The 15,235-nt window shown below is 46.9% G+C and overlaps 1 protein-coding gene across 3 annotated transcripts in view; it reads right to left on the bottom strand.

Annotated features, from left to right (window-relative positions):
• Positions 1-3,431: 3,431 nt before the first annotated feature.
• Positions 3,432-15,235, bottom strand: part of LOC310747598 (sulfotransferase 2B1-like) — a 29,961-nt gene continuing 18,157 nt past the window's right edge. For all 3 annotated transcript variants that reach the window (XM_083582152.1, XM_083582153.1, XM_083582151.1), the window contains exons 2-7: positions 13,125-13,375; positions 11,643-11,851; positions 11,427-11,553; positions 11,183-11,277; positions 8,601-8,781; positions 3,432-3,958 (exon numbers count right to left, since the gene is read on the bottom strand). In XM_083582152.1, the coding sequence (XP_083438278.1) occupies positions 3,843-3,958; positions 8,601-8,781; positions 11,183-11,277; positions 11,427-11,553; positions 11,643-11,851; positions 13,125-13,260 (864 nt within the window). In that variant the 5' untranslated portion in view covers positions 13,261-13,375 and the 3' untranslated portion in view covers positions 3,432-3,842. The remainder of the gene's footprint in view (positions 3,959-8,600; positions 8,782-11,182; positions 11,278-11,426; positions 11,554-11,642; positions 11,852-13,124; positions 13,376-15,235) is intronic.

Genomic DNA, 15,235 nt, shown 5'->3' with positions numbered 1-15,235 from the left:
TCCCCAAGTCAGAAGTGGCTGCATCTCTTGAGCTGAACATATGTTAACTTTTGCACGGGCTGAAGACACTTGTGGGGATTGTCCCCACTGTTTCTGGACCCCCTCCACCATTCAGATATCAGCTACACGGAGTGTTGCGTATACAGCTTGAACACTCATAAACTGCCTGCACAGCTGGGGATCCTGTATGATGAGAGAGGCCCCACTTTTACAGACAAAGCCTACACATGCATAGCTGGGATAGCTCAGTCAGTAGAGCATGAGACTCTGAATCTCAGGGTTGAGGGGTCGACCCCCACGTTGGACAACAGATTCCTGCATTTCAGGGGGTTGGACTAGATGACCCTCACGGTTCTTTCCAACTCTGCATTTCTACGCAAAAGCAAGTTTATTTGGGAGGAATTTAAAGCAGATTCTAAGGATGGATAGGATAAAAACTCAAAGGCAAATAAGAAGGTTCAATTTCCCGAATCCCGACTTAAAAGGGTATTGGGTTGCAGAAGTGGGAGAGGGAGAAATTTGATTCAGTTTACATTCACACTAAAATGTTGATGAATTCATGACTGTTCCCCCCCCCCAACACTAAACTGATGTGGAAATATGGAGAACTGTGTTTAAGAATGGGGGGGGGGGGCAGAAACGGAGAGTAACCAGAATTGACAGATTCATCCTTCAGCATGGGAAGGCCTCAACTTTGGAGGTCCATTGCCTATTGCAATAGAGAATATTGGGCTGTTGTTGTTGTTTAGTCGTTTAGTCGTGTCCGACTCTTCGTGACCCCATGGACCAGAGCACGCCAGGCACTCCTGTCTTCCCCTGCCTCCCACAGCTTGGTCAAACTCATGCTGGTAGCTTCAAGAACATTGTCCAACCATCTCGTCCTCTGTCGTCCCCTTCTCCTTGTGCCTTCCATCTTTCCCAACATCAGGGTCTTTTCCAGGGAGTCTTCTTTTCTCATGAGGCGGCCAAAGTATTGGAGCCTCAGCTTCAGGATCTGTCCTTCCAGTGAGCACTCAGGGCTGATTTCCTTCAGAATGGATAGGTTTGATCTTTTTGCAGTCCGTGGGACTCTCAAGAGTCTCCTCCAGCACCATAATTCAAAAGCATCAATTCTTCGGCGATCAGCCTTCTTTATGGTCCAGCTCTCACTTCCATACATCACTACTGGGAAAACCATAGCTTTAACTATACGGACTTTTGTTGGCAAGGTGATGTCTCTGCTTTTTAAGATGCTGTCTAGGTTTGTCATCGCTTTTCTCCCCAAAAGCAGATGTCTTTTAATTTCATGACTGCTGGATATTGGGCTAGATGGGTCAAAAGCCTGACTCAGTAAAAAGCAGCTTTGTCTGTGAGACTGCCCAAATGGCCCACAAGAAACAGTGGTTCTCAATTGCTAGTTAGCCTCTTCCATATAAGAAAACAGCTTCTTAGGTTTCCAGGGCTCAATTGTGAACAATTTACACGCAAGGTAAAGAGGAGGCCGGGTAACAGGACAAGATGGAAAATGGTGCCATGATTGTTTCATATGCGCCCGCCCCCCAACCCTTGCAGAGTTCGCCATTCTCTCCCAGCGGCACTTCAGTCTTTTAATTACCACTGGAAGATCCAGCAGTAGCTGCTAGTGAGCCAACACAGCAAAGACGCAGCACGGATACCTTTAAGATTTCAGTTCTTTGGAGACAGAAATAGATGGCTAGAGAGTGACCTTATCAAATACAGCTCCCTTGGGGACAGCCATTCCCAACACAAAAGCCGGTGAGCAGAGAAACTGGGGCACCAGAAATAATTACTATGTGCAAAGTTGTAACCATGTAAACGCAATTACTTGAGTTAAAGTGGGGTGGGGGGAGGAAAGCAGGCAGAATTAAGTGTGAATGGGCCTTGCACTAGGTGTTGATAGATGATAGATATTCTACTGCCCCCTGGTGGAAATCTTCCCCAAATTCTTGATTCTGGTAAAAGGGACCCCTGACCATTAGGTCCAGTCGTGGCCGACTCGAGTTGCGGCACTCATCTCGCTTTATTGGCCGAGGGAGCCGGCGTACAGTTTCCGGGTCAGCATGACTAAGCCGCTTCTGACGAACCAGAGCAGCACACGGAAACGCCGTTTACATTCCTATTTTTCTACTTGCACTTGACGCGCTTTCAAACTGCTAGGTTGGCAGGAGCAGGGACCAAGCAACGGGAGCTCACCCCGTCACGGGGATTCGCACCGCCGACCTTCTGATCAGCAAGTCCTAGGCTCTGTGGTTTAACCCACAGCGCCACCCGCGTCCCCTTGATTCTGGAGGGGTGGGAATTCTGGATTATTCTGATCCTTGGCTGGGAACTGAGGCAAAAACGGTGGCATAGAAAGGGGCAGAAGTCGAAAAAAGGAGGAGGGAAGAGGCAGTGAGCCGAAAAGGGCTACTGCGGTGTGCAAGTTTTCTGCTGAGGATGGTGTGGAAGAGGGTACATAACTTTTCCAGTCCCTCCTCCTCTCTCTGTGTTCCACCACTTTAAGCACACCAGAAGCCACCCGCAGGAATCCTCTTCAGTCGGCTCTTAAAGGTAAAGGTAAAGGGACCCCTGACCATTAGGTTCAGTCGTGACCGACTCTGGGGTTGCGGCGCTCATCTCGCTTTATTGGCCGATGGAGCTGGCGTACAGCTTCCAAGTCATGTGGCCAGCATGACTAAGCCGCTTCTGGCGAACCAGAGCAGCGCATGGAAACACCATTTACCTTCCCGACGGAGTGGTACCTATTTATCTACTTGCACTCTGAGGTGCTTTCAAACTGCTAGGTTGGCAGGGGCAGGGACTGAGCAACGGGAGCTCAACTCGTCGCGGGGATTCGAACCGCCAACCTTCTGATCGGCAAGTCCTAGGCTCTGTGGTTTAACCCACAGCGCCACCTGCTTACAAACCTCTAAATACTTGCAGGCAAGCCTTGCATCTTCCTACTTCCTGTCCCACCTCCCTTGTGGTTTCCTATTGGGGCAAAGCCAGGAGAAGCACCTGCTTTGACAAAGCTACGGTATGTTGTTAACTGCTTCCTCTGGCTTTACATGACAAGGCAAACCTTCTGGCAGGGGCCTGGTGCTGCAAGCAAGTGATTGGCACACTTGATTTGTGGCGCTGGGCAATCGGCTCCCCGTAACCAGCTGGGAGCAGTCCGACAGAGAAATCACCACCACCTGCCATTCCTGTGTTCCGTTTCCATTGGACCCCGCTGTCTGCAGTGCAGCCCACCCCACACATGTGCGTATATGCTGTGTTTGCCCGTAGTCCACAAAAGCTCATGCCACAAAACATCTGCTAACGGTTCAGGTGCCACCAGACTCTTGGCTATCTCTCTACAACAGGCCAACATGGAAGTCCCCTCTAGAAAAAGGCTGTCAGGAGATCTCTTGTTAAAGCGTGTCGCCTTCTTTAAACCACTGGACTTTGAAACCATTGGATATTGGTTTATTTTATTACAATACATCCTTTCTCCCATCATGGAACTCAAGACATCGCACAAAGGGCTATTCAGGTGGTCTTCTGCTGACCACACCCAGACCTGCTTAGCTTCAGCAAGGTTGCTGCATCATGCGCCTTCCTGGCCATGTGCCCTGATTGCTCAGGGCTTAAGAACCATAGTTGGGTGACCTCTGGAATCTAATCCACCACAGCTCACTCCCTTCCTGGAGCCCTGACTCCAGTTCTCACTACACCCCATTCTCCTCCCACGGTTCCAGGAGTTCTGGCCCACCCCAGATGTCCCCACTAATCTACAGCGTGTTGTGCTGAGACACCATTGGTATCCCATTGAGATATTAAATCAGTCCGGTGTTGGAGAGAGTCAGTGGGGAAGGCCAGATTCATTCTTTGTCCCACGGAAACGTGACGTTTAAGTCTCGTAGGCGTTCCTGGTAGACCTGGTCAAAACATTCACTCTGCGTGGTGGTCAAATGGTTCTTCCAGTCGCCGGATATCCCTGGAAACCAGTAACAGAAAGTAATTGCCAGTTATGCTCAGGATAGACATGGTGGAGGAAATATTTCTACAAGCACGTGATGACCACTGTGTGGATATGCCAAGAGCTGTGGTGTTGCCCCTTGTCTGATGAGGAACAGGCAGAGTCAGGGTGAGTGTGTCTTCCTATCAGTGATTCTTATCAGCTAAAAATAGAGGTGCATTCAGAGGTAGTATAAGAACGTGAGAATAGCCTTGCTTTGTTGTGTTAACAAAGCAAGGAACAGTGGTTACTGAAATTAGAGGCAACAGCTAAGCATGGCTTTCTCCATCAAGCATGGTTTTCTGCTTTGTTCATGATATGTTCATGCCCCCTTTCTTTCAGGGAGCTCACCAGGATATAGATGGTTCTCTCCCCGCCCTCCATTTCATCCTTTCAACAACTCTGTAAGCTGGGTTAGGCTGGAGACTATTACTGACCCAAGGTCATACAGTGAGCTTCATGACCCTGTTGGGATTTGAACCCTGGTCTGTCAGGTTTTATTCCAGCCTTCTAACCATTATACCACACGGCCTTTATGAGCTCCCTAAGACAATCTCATTGGTTGGGCCCAGTGCTGGATTGGAGGGACCACTGGTAAGATTCTTAGGCCACCATGGTGTTTTTTGTTCCAATAAATCTTTATACTTTCCCCAACTTTAAATATTGCTTTCCTAATTATATGATTTTGGAAACTTTGATGTATTCTAGCTTTTTCATACCATAGGTAGACGTGTCAGCCAAATCTATTATCATGCCGTTCCATATCCAATAGATCTGTATTTTTTAAGTTTGATCCATTCTCGGATCCAACAAATACATAAAGCTTCATAGTATAATTTCATAACCGGCAGTGAGAAGCCTCCTCTTTCTTTAGTATCTGTTAATAATTTATATTTTATTCTCAGCTTCTTGCCCTGCCATATAAATTTTGAAATATCCTTTTGCCAGTCTTTAAAAATGCCATATTACTTATCACTGGAATTGATTGGAATAAAAACAACTTTTTTTTCAAGACATTCATCTTGATTACTGAAATTCTCCCTAATAATGACAAGTTCATCCTGTTTCAGATTTCTAATTTCCTTTTTATTTCTTTCCAAACTTTTTCATAATTATCTTTATATATATATTAATATTCCTTGGTGTTAGCCATATCCCTAAGTATTTCACCTTGTTGTGAATATTTATACCTATTTCTTGTTGAATTTTTTCTTTATCCTGTTTCGGGATATTTTTAACTAATAATTTCATTTTATTTTTATTAAGTTAGAAACCGCAACTTGTCCAAACTCTTGTATCTTATAAATAACCTGTTCAAGAGAGATTGTTGGATCTTCTACAGTGATTACTAAAGCATCTGCGAATGCTTTCAATTTAAATTCCTTACTTCCTACCTTTATTCCTCTAATGTTCTTATTCTGCTCTGATATTTCACATCAAAACTTCTAATACAGTGGTACCTCAGGTTACATACACTTCAGGTTACAGACGCTTCAGGTTACAGACTCCCCTAACCCAGAAATAGTACCTCGGTTTCAGAACTTTGCTTCAGTATGAGAACAGAAATCAGGCTCCGGCGGTGCGGCAGAAGCAGGAGGCCCCATTAGCTAAAGTGGTGCTTCAGGTTAAGAACAGTTTCAGGTTAAGAACGGACCTCCAGAATGAATTAAGTACTTAACCCGAGGTACCACTGTACTAAAATAAACAATAACGGGGAGAGAGGACAACCCTGCCAGATTCTTAGGCAATTCCTATGATGGCTACACACAAGAGCCCTGCTGGATCAGGCCCATGGCCCATCTGGTCCAGCTTCCTGCTCTCACAGGGACCAGCCACATGACTCTGGGGGTGCAAGGACAGCAGGAACATTCTCTGATTGGTATCTGGGGATTTGGGGACGGAAGGAAGAACTGCAGGTGTCTGCAGGGTTAGGGGTTTTTTTGTGTGAGGGTTTGTGGGGAGGGGGGCGGTAATGGAAAACACTGGAAGTGGGAGGCAAGCAAATTTCTCACACACAAAATGTGAGAACAATGCCTGTACATTTTGCCCTGTGTCCTAAATTCTTTATGTATGGAAGTGAGAGCTGGACCATAAAGAAGGCTGATCGCTGAAGAATTGATGTTTTTGAACTATGGTGCTGGAGGAGACTCTTGAGAGTCCCGTGGACTGCAAGAAGATCAAATGCATCCATTCTTAAGGAAATCAGCCCTGAGTGCTCACTGGAAGAACAGATCGTGAAGCTGAGGCTCCAATACTTTGGCCACCTCATGAGAAGAGAAGACTCCCTGGAAAAGACCCTGATGTTGGGAAAGATGGAGGGCGCAAGGAGAAGGGGACAACAGAGGACGAGATGGCTGGACAGTGTTCTCGAAGCTACCAGCATGACTTTGACCAAACTGCGGGAGGCAGTGGAAGACAGGAGTGCCTGGCGTGCTCTGGTCCATGGGGTCACGAAGAGTCAGATTCCCACGATTCTATGATTGTAAAAAGGGACTACTGGATTAGATCAAACCAGTTGGGCAAGTTTAGGTCTGTCAGCTTCCCCATTGTTAGGGAAATTGTAGGCTAATGTCTCTTAAAGGCTGCCCTTTTTAATGGGTGGCAAAGATCTGAATGGGAAGCGTCTGTCTCTCTCCACTCCCAGCTGGGTGTATGCAGGCAGGCAGGAGACAAAAATAGACTGGATGAGTTGCTGGGAGGCTAAAGAAAGACACAGAGCGAGCATTTTTGGAGCCCTGAAGGCACTGTCAGTTCTCCTAGGTGTGGATGCCAGTGAACTTCTCAGGGGTCTGTTGGGGTGCCTAATGTCGTGCCTCCACCTCTGTTCAACCTGTGCATTTGCAAACAAGCACAAATATTACAAAACGCCAGTAAGTTTCCAGTGACCTCATTCCAAAGGAAGCCAAAGGTGCTGCACCCTTGAATCCTCTCACCGCTGAGAGATTGGGGAATTGCATAACAATACAGGGGAATAGCATCTTCCTCCTCCCATCCCGGATGAACTCACTGGTGCTTCCTGCATTCACCCAGGGACTGGAGAGCAGGGCAACACTGGAAAGTGAGCTTTTGCAACCACCTCACCTTAATTAAAAATGTTTTTGAGCAGAGCTGATTTACATCATACCTGACAGCTGCAAGTTACTGAGCAAGAAATAAGCATGCTTCCAAAATTCTCATTTCCTAGATTGTAAATTACCCTCTTTTTTTCCTTTCCAAGTCAAACCAATGCATTAGGAATTTGTTCCCTGCCCCAGAGTTTGTGTAGTGTTGTGCCTGTGGTGTTTGCCATAGATTTTAGTTCCTTCACTGCATATTCTGCCTTTGTCTTGATAAAACACTGCAAAAAAAGCAACCTTGGTGGGACAGAACTATGGTTGCATCAATATCCTTTTGGTGCAGTGTTTCACCAGTGCATGGGGTTATATGTGCAGTAAAAGATCACTTACATAAAACTTGATGAAGTCAGAAGTAGAGATGGGGGAGAAATTTGATTCAGTTCACATTTAAAGATGAACCTACCTAATTATCTCTTTCCAAAACAATGCAAGAAATAAAACACAGCCATCGTCAGAAATTCGCTCTTCTCCAGTTTGCACCTCTACAACTTTTTCAATGCAGTTTGCAAACCAACTAATATGTACAATAATGCACATATTGGGGTTAAAGCATTGATAGAAATGCATATATTCATGAAAGTAACATGCAAAAACGCATTATTTTGGAAAAAACTGCTTTGCAAAAACATGTGCATATTAGGCAAAATTGTATACAAGTTGCAAAATAGCCACGTTTATACTTTGAGAAGCTTGCACTGAAATTTTGATGAATCTTCAAGAAATTTTTGTTTTTCATTGCAGATTGAAATGTGGAGAACTGAAATGAAGACTGGGAAAATGAAGAACTGGGGGGAACCGAAATTGATAGGTTTGCCCAGCCCTTGCCATAAATAAGATCACGTCAAGATTGTTTTGTTGCAGTGTTTTATCAAGGCACACATAAGCATAAGGGTGTGTGTGTGCGCGCGTGTGCGTGCGCATGCACACACAAACACACAAATTAACTGGGGTGAGCTGGGGATCCCATGAGGGAACTGTAGGAATTGGGAAGACAGAGGATAACCCCCTAGGAGCCTAACACAGAACCAACAAGTAGTGCTGAGGGGAGGTTCTCTCTGGCACTGCTGCGGAGCTGAGGCTAGTACACACACCTAGAGGGCGGTCTGTCATGGCAAAAAATAAAAATAAAAAATTAAGCACCTTGTGGCATTTTGAAACCTAGCTAATTTGTTATAGCACAAGCCTTTGTGTTTGAAAGTCCACTTCATAAGATCACCAGTGATCCCATACATTTACGGAGCTCTGATTTAATTGTCAGACTGCACCTTTTGCATTTAATTGCCATTGGACTTCAGCTTTAAGATTCCCCTGAGCTTTACACCAATGTGCATTATTATATGCACCTGGAATTGAAGGATCACGGTCCATGCATCTTATGAAGTCCATGGAAACTTATGGCATAATAAATTTGCCACCAGACTATTTGCTGGGGATTCCCAATGGCTGCCACCCCTAATTGAGGCACACACTGCGGACAGATCACTCCCAGCCCATCCTACTGTCACCTTTGCGGAGGAAAGCACTTTTCTTCTGGTTCATGAGGAAGCGGGGCGAGAGGGAGAAATTCGACATCTTGTTGCTTTTCATGGCCTCGAAGGAGGCATTTGCCACCACTGAGTCTATGGCTGCGTCATCTAAGTCCTTGCCCAGGAACTGGCAAATTCGGACTACGCTTCCTCGCAGGTCCTGGAGAATGATGGCGGGAATTGTAAGCAGCTGCAGAGGATGCACACTTGAGATAAACACGCTTAAGCACATTGACACCACACATGGAAAGAATTTCAAAGCTAACCGGGCTGTTGTGGCAATTCCAAAGCAACAAACAGATGGCGATTCGGCAATTGCAGTTTGAGGAAGGGGGCCAAAATTACTGTGAGGAACAGGCAGGGGGGCTGCATCTCTGGTGCGCTGAAGTGTTGGCAGTTCAACCAGAAGGTTCAATTGGAAGTGGCATTTGCAGGGGTGATGATACAGCACTGCCCAGCCCGACAGAGGACAAAGGGAAAGGACAGACACCTCAGGTGTGAGTCTCAGTCGCTGAGAAAGGGGAAACAGGAGCTGAGGAACCTGCATACAGGAAGGGAGGCAGGACCAAAAGGTGTAGCAGCAGAGAGGTTGTGGGTGAATGGAAGAATTGTCCTACACTAAAGGAGTGCAGGAGTGAAGGTAGGACAAGAGCCTGGCAGGAGGGCGAGAGTGAGACTGGAAGACAGCATGAATGTGTGAAACAGAAAGGGACCAAGCAGAAAGTCAGATAGAAAACAGACAAAGAAGTGAAGATAGCCAGAGCAATAGTCTGACTGAAGCAGGGATAAGGGCAAAGAGCATCATTAAGAGAAGGGCGCTGGCAGCTGAATAAAAAGGGATGGCAAACGTTGCCTTGGAAGGATGGAGGAGATGAAGAAAGGAAGGAGGTTTGCTAAGTCTGGGAAGGCAAGGTGGCAGGCAAAATGTCAGGAGTATAAAGGAAGGAAGCGAAGGGTGACAAGAGGCCTCAGGTTGAAAGGGGAATGGGCTCACCAGGAACACCAGAGCTCCAGCATGTCTTTACACTTTAAGGAATTTGCATTCCTAAGAATTTGGGAGTCCATCCAGAGGTCAACTAACTCAGAAATTTGAGAAGCCCTGGTAGAGATAGAGAAGATCTGGGTCTCCCACTATGCTCTCAACTCACTCATTTATGGACAGGGCTGGATCAAAAGAATTAAACAGGCAGAAAGTTGGTCTTTGGGGTTTTTTTGTTTCATTTTTAATGCACAGTCAAAGGCACCAAGATTGCTGGAAAGGTCTTTAACCTGGACGTTTTGATGTCCCTTGCTGGAAACATAGGAGGTTATCTCCTCTACCTCATAATTTCTCCAGTGATCTATCTAGCATCCCTCATGCCCACCCTAATTACCTGTACAGAATCCAACCAGACTGCCAGCTGAATCTTAAGGCAGATCCACACAATGCATTTAAAGCACAGCCGACAGATATTCAAAGAACGTGACTTTCCCCAAATAATCCTGGAAACTGTGGTTTTTCTCTTACAGAGGTACACTTTCCAGAGTGGTTTAACAAACCTTGGGGGGAAGTAATGCACTATGAATGGGTGTGCTCTAAATGTATGGTGTAAATGTGTCAAGCGGCTGTACCTTTTAAGCACATTTGAAGCACCTTTTGCCCCTCAAAGAATTCTGGGCACTGTAGTTTGTTAAGGGTTGCTGGCAATTGTAACTCTGTGAGGGGTCAGCTACAGTGACCAGAATTCTTTGAGGGAAAGAACGTTCTTTGAATGTGCTTTAAATGTATAGTTTGTACGCAGTGGCGTAGCGTGGGGGGTGCAGGGGGGGCGGGCCGCACTGGGCGCAACATCTGGGGTTAGGGCAAATCCATGGGTTGGGGGCGCAAATCCACGGGTTAGGGGGCGCAAATTACTTGCCTTGCCCCGGGTGCTGACAACCCACGCTACGCCACTGTTTGTACGAAGCCACACTTCAGTGCTGGCAATGGGACAACACCCCTCACTGTATCTGAGGACAGCAGGCTACCTTAGGGAGCCCACAGCAGGCTAGCTTTGGGGACTCAGGAGAGGGGAATGGACTATTGCTGCTGCCGCCCAAGGCAGTTGCTTCGCTCCACCTCATGGTAGGGCTGGCCCTGCAGAGAACGGAAAGGAAGGAACCACATCCACACTGCATATTTAAGGCACAAGCCTTCCTCCAAAGAATCCCAGGGACTGCATTTTGTTAAGGGTGCTGGCAATTGTAGCTCTGAGAAGGATAACCTGCAGTTCCCAGGATCTGCATGGGAGTCGGTGCCTTGAGCTTTAAATGCATTGTGCCCCACACATTTGAACGTGGAGGGGCTGGGGACAGGGGGAGAAGATATGCCAGTCAGATCTGAAGCCAAGAAATCCACATACACACACAATCCGGCCTGCCACAGCACGGAGAGAGAGAGTGGGAATTCTCACACTTTTCACGACCTTCAGGTTCGAGCTATCTTAACAAGCCTGGATACATTCTGCTCCCAGTGGCAGGATGTATCCGTGCTTGCAAAAACGCAAAGCTGTATTTTACTAGCAAAATAACATAATAACAACCTCTTGCAGCTCCTCGTATGTGATGAAGAAGAAGTTTTCCTTGTCCTTCAAGTTCAGCCAGCCTTTAACGTGGTCAAACCAGGATCCGAAAGGCACTGCAACCACACAATCGGTGTTAGGCAGGAACCGTGTGGGGCATGAGGAATACCAAGGGTGGATGGTAGGGGGCTAGGAGAAGGCATGACCCTCTAAACTAAAGGGGGGAGAACATTGCCCCTGCCTCCCACCCCCTCAGTTCACTCACCATCTCCCTTTAGGAAGCCCTCCAGAAATTGGTCCAAGGTGCCGGGGTCTTTATAGGGACGAAACATGGAAGCAAAATGGTAGAGGGATACCAATACATCTTTGGGATTCCTGACTGTGTAGATGACCTGTTGGCAGAAAAGGTGGGGATATCATTGGGGGGGGGGCTATGAAAATCATTGGGAGTGTATCTCGGTAAGGTATTCTTCTGTCTTACCTTGGCTTTGGATTTGAAGAAGGACTTTGCGAAGAGCTGTGCCGGCAGGTGGGAGCTGATAATGCGTGGTGACTTGTTGGTCAAAGCTATTCTGTATCCTATCACGGTCTCGTACCAAGGCCCTCGGTCCCAGTTGGGGACTGTCCGGCACCAGCTGGGGTCACCATTGCTACGGATGAGGCTTAAAATCTCCAGCATCCACACGGTCCCTAAGAAGAAGCCCCAAAAGAAGCACAGGTTAGTTCGGAAGTGCCTAGCTCCAGCCTGCCCACGGGCAACAATTCCCTCCTGGGCTGTGCCCCACCAATACAATGCTTTCCTGGAAGGCAATCGTCAAAGGGGTGCTTCGCCCTGGCATGTGCTTTTGAGGATCGTCGCGGAATTTGTGGGGCCTTGGAAATATTGAAGGGCCTGCCCCCCCCAGATGGCACCCCTGGGGCAGTGAGAGGAGGCAGCAGTGCGCAGGTGAGACCTGCTGTCGTCTGCCAGTGAGCTCCCTAGTTCAACATCTCAGTGTCAGCCCCAGCTTGGACAGCATCACCTCCCATGCCCAGAGCCCAGCTGCCTGGGCCTCAGAATGCAGCCTCTGTTGGGCCGGGGGGGGGGGCTCAGCCTGGGCTGCACTCACTTGTCTCCAGCCTCTTTCCCCCCATCCTTGTGGTGACCTTCTGGCGGGGGGCAGAGTGGCGGGTCCCCCCCCCATTCAAGTTGTCACCACTGCCCAAAGTCATCTAGCCTCTCCACAACAAATCAGAGTGGATTCTTATCAAGGAGCGAATGTCATCTAATCTCTCTGCAAGCAAGCCATGATGAATGCTGAATAAGACAGCCCCCAAGTTTGCAGTATATGTAAAATTCAATCAAAATGTTATGAAAGAAGAAGAAGCTGTGCTTAACAACATTTACCTGCGTCCCTTGACCCCAGAAACAATGAATTCAGCTATCTGAACCCACTGACCTTGAAGAAGGGGCAGGTAGTCAATATTCCCTTCTGTGACTTCCTACGAGCAGCCTGTGCTTGGAACAAGAGAAGCTAAGGACTGGGTGAGGTTGTTTTGGATTTGCAGGTCTGGGCAAATAAGTAAATGGAATACACCCTCCACAATACCCTGCATCTCACATGCAAGGCACTGTGTGTGCATTGGGTGAGGCATTGTGCCAAGATACATGGTGGAAAATATTCACCTCTGCAAAGCGGCCTTTTTTTATTAGGGAGATCAGGAAGAATAATCTCAGAAATAATGGCTTGTTAAGAAGTTTAATCTCAGCTGTCACGTGACACCTTTTGTGTGTGTACAAAGCGTAGCTGAACTAACCACATGCCAAGCTTGTTGGATGAGATTAGAATAAAAGTGTGTCATTACCTTACAACTGGCTTGTCTGAGTTTCTGCAACATTAATAAAGATCCCTTGGTGCTCAGCTCTTACTAGGGAAACTGAGCACAACCTGCTGGGAGCATTTCAAAGACATTTCCCCTGTACCTGATTTTTGGTAGGTGACATTGAAAATATCGTCGTCCCGAACTTGGAAGTTGTTTTCCACCATCTGCAGCACCTGTCCTGAGTAGATAATTTGAGGAAAACTGATCCCCTTGTACTGGAAATATTCCTTGAACATCCTGGGACTCCGCAGATAACAGGAAAGGTGTTGACTGGAGGCAAAAGTTGGCTGAAAAAGGATGATTCCCAAGTGAAGAAATTCTGTGGCTGGGAGATGGATGGCGATGGAGCTTCTAAAAGAGAGGGGAAGATTTATGAAATATCAGGTGTGGTGGTGAGAGAATACAATAGTGTGGAGCAGTGAATTGGACCAGGTGAAAAAGAGTTAGGGCCCATCCACAACTCAGTTTGTGAATCCCTTGTGCCTCCTTTAATCCACCCTCACTGTGACTAGTGTTCTCCAAATATGGCTCTCCCACACTTAATCCTCCCTTAATCTGGAGATTCCCTATGCAACGGATGCAGCTCAGATATTCAAAGCATAGGGAACTCCCAGATTTAGAAGGGAGAAAATATGAGACACCAGTAGCTGGGGGAAGAATGCCAAATGGATGAGAGGGACTCCTGTTTTAAAGGGGTCACAAGAGGTTACATTAAGCCATAGTGTGGGCAGGCCCTTAGAGGTTACAGCCCAGGGTGCTTCCAGATTCATGTTATTTCCAGGTGGAATTCAATCGCTTACTGGCAAACTCCAGCTGCACCGTTAAAGCTGGCTGGGAGTTCTTGCACAACAAATCTGCTTCCCTAAAAGATTAGACTTTTGCAATAAGGTAAGTGACAGGGAATGCAGAGGCAGGTGTGAAATAGGACTTAATTTGATGCAACTGATATTGAACCGCCTCAACAAAGAAAGCAGAGTAAAAAATGCTCATTAAACAGCCAACATCATCTAATCTCCCGGCAGACAAATCAGGATGAATGCTCAATAAAACAGGTCATCTGCAAGCACCCCCAGATTCCACAATGCCCTGGGATAACTTATTCCCTCTTTCTGGTATAGAGGAGGAGCAGGGGGGGAGGGGGACACAATAAATTATAGTGCACTTAGATTTCAGCTCCCCTACAATCAATTGAAGTGCCTTGGAGGTTTGCAAGAGCAGCGGAGGAGCCTGTTGCTTCGTATCAAAGGTCCCATCTGGCATTCTGCTCCAGTGGCTGCTTCTGAGAAGCACACAGGCAAGAAGCAGAAAGGCAACGGATGGCTCTCCTTGTTTGTCAGCAGCATCTGGTGCTGCAAAGGACACGGCCTCTGAACATGGAGATCATTCCACTGTGGCCAACAGTTGCTGAGCGACCTCCATGAATTTGCCTCAGGTTGGGAAGCAACCTGTTTCATGAGCCACATTTGTTCATGAGGAGAATTAGATGACATTGCGCTGCATTCTCCACCCCACCCCCACCCCATCCCTTTCCTTAAAGACCGCAAAAAGACAGATTATTTTGGGGGAAGCGGGTTTGCATCATCGCAAGACCACCGATTCAATTCTAATTTCGCATCCTGAACTTGCCAGGATGTGACTGAATCGCAGTCAGAATGAGGTGACAGTCTGGAAGAATCCTAATTCTCTCCTTTTTAAAAAACAAGCCGGTCTTAGTGAATTCCACAAGATAATTATGCATTGTGTGAAGAAGTTTCATGAGGTGACACCCCACCCCCTTGCTTTCTAGGATTGTGACAGAAAGGTCACCTCCACACCATACATTTAAAGCACATTCGCTGCATATGAATTCACCCAAAGGATCCTGGGAACTGTCATTTGTTAGGAGTCCTGGAAAATGTAGCTCTGTGAGGGGTAAACTTCAGGTTCTAGGGTTCTTTGGGCCAAGCCATGTGCTCTAGATCTGAGTTAAACGTAGGGCCCTATCTGCACATTTAAAGTAGTATTGTACCACTTTAGTCAACGGCTCCCTTCAAAGAATCCTGGAAACTGTAGCTTGCTTTGTTTTTAATTCTTAAATTTATTTTCTATTTTGTTATTAAATCATTTCAACGTGCAGCAACATCATGCCAATAAGTGATTAAATATACCAGCCTAACACAGAAGCTCGTGCTTAAATAACACATGCACAACAACAACCAAATAAATAATAGG

The sequence above is a fragment of the Podarcis filfolensis genome (assembly GCF_964270895.1).
Source record: "Podarcis filfolensis genome assembly, chromosome: 13".
Taxonomy (NCBI): domain Eukaryota; kingdom Metazoa; phylum Chordata; class Lepidosauria; order Squamata; family Lacertidae; genus Podarcis; species Podarcis filfolensis.
This window is presented reverse-complemented; position numbering and strand designations above follow the sequence as displayed.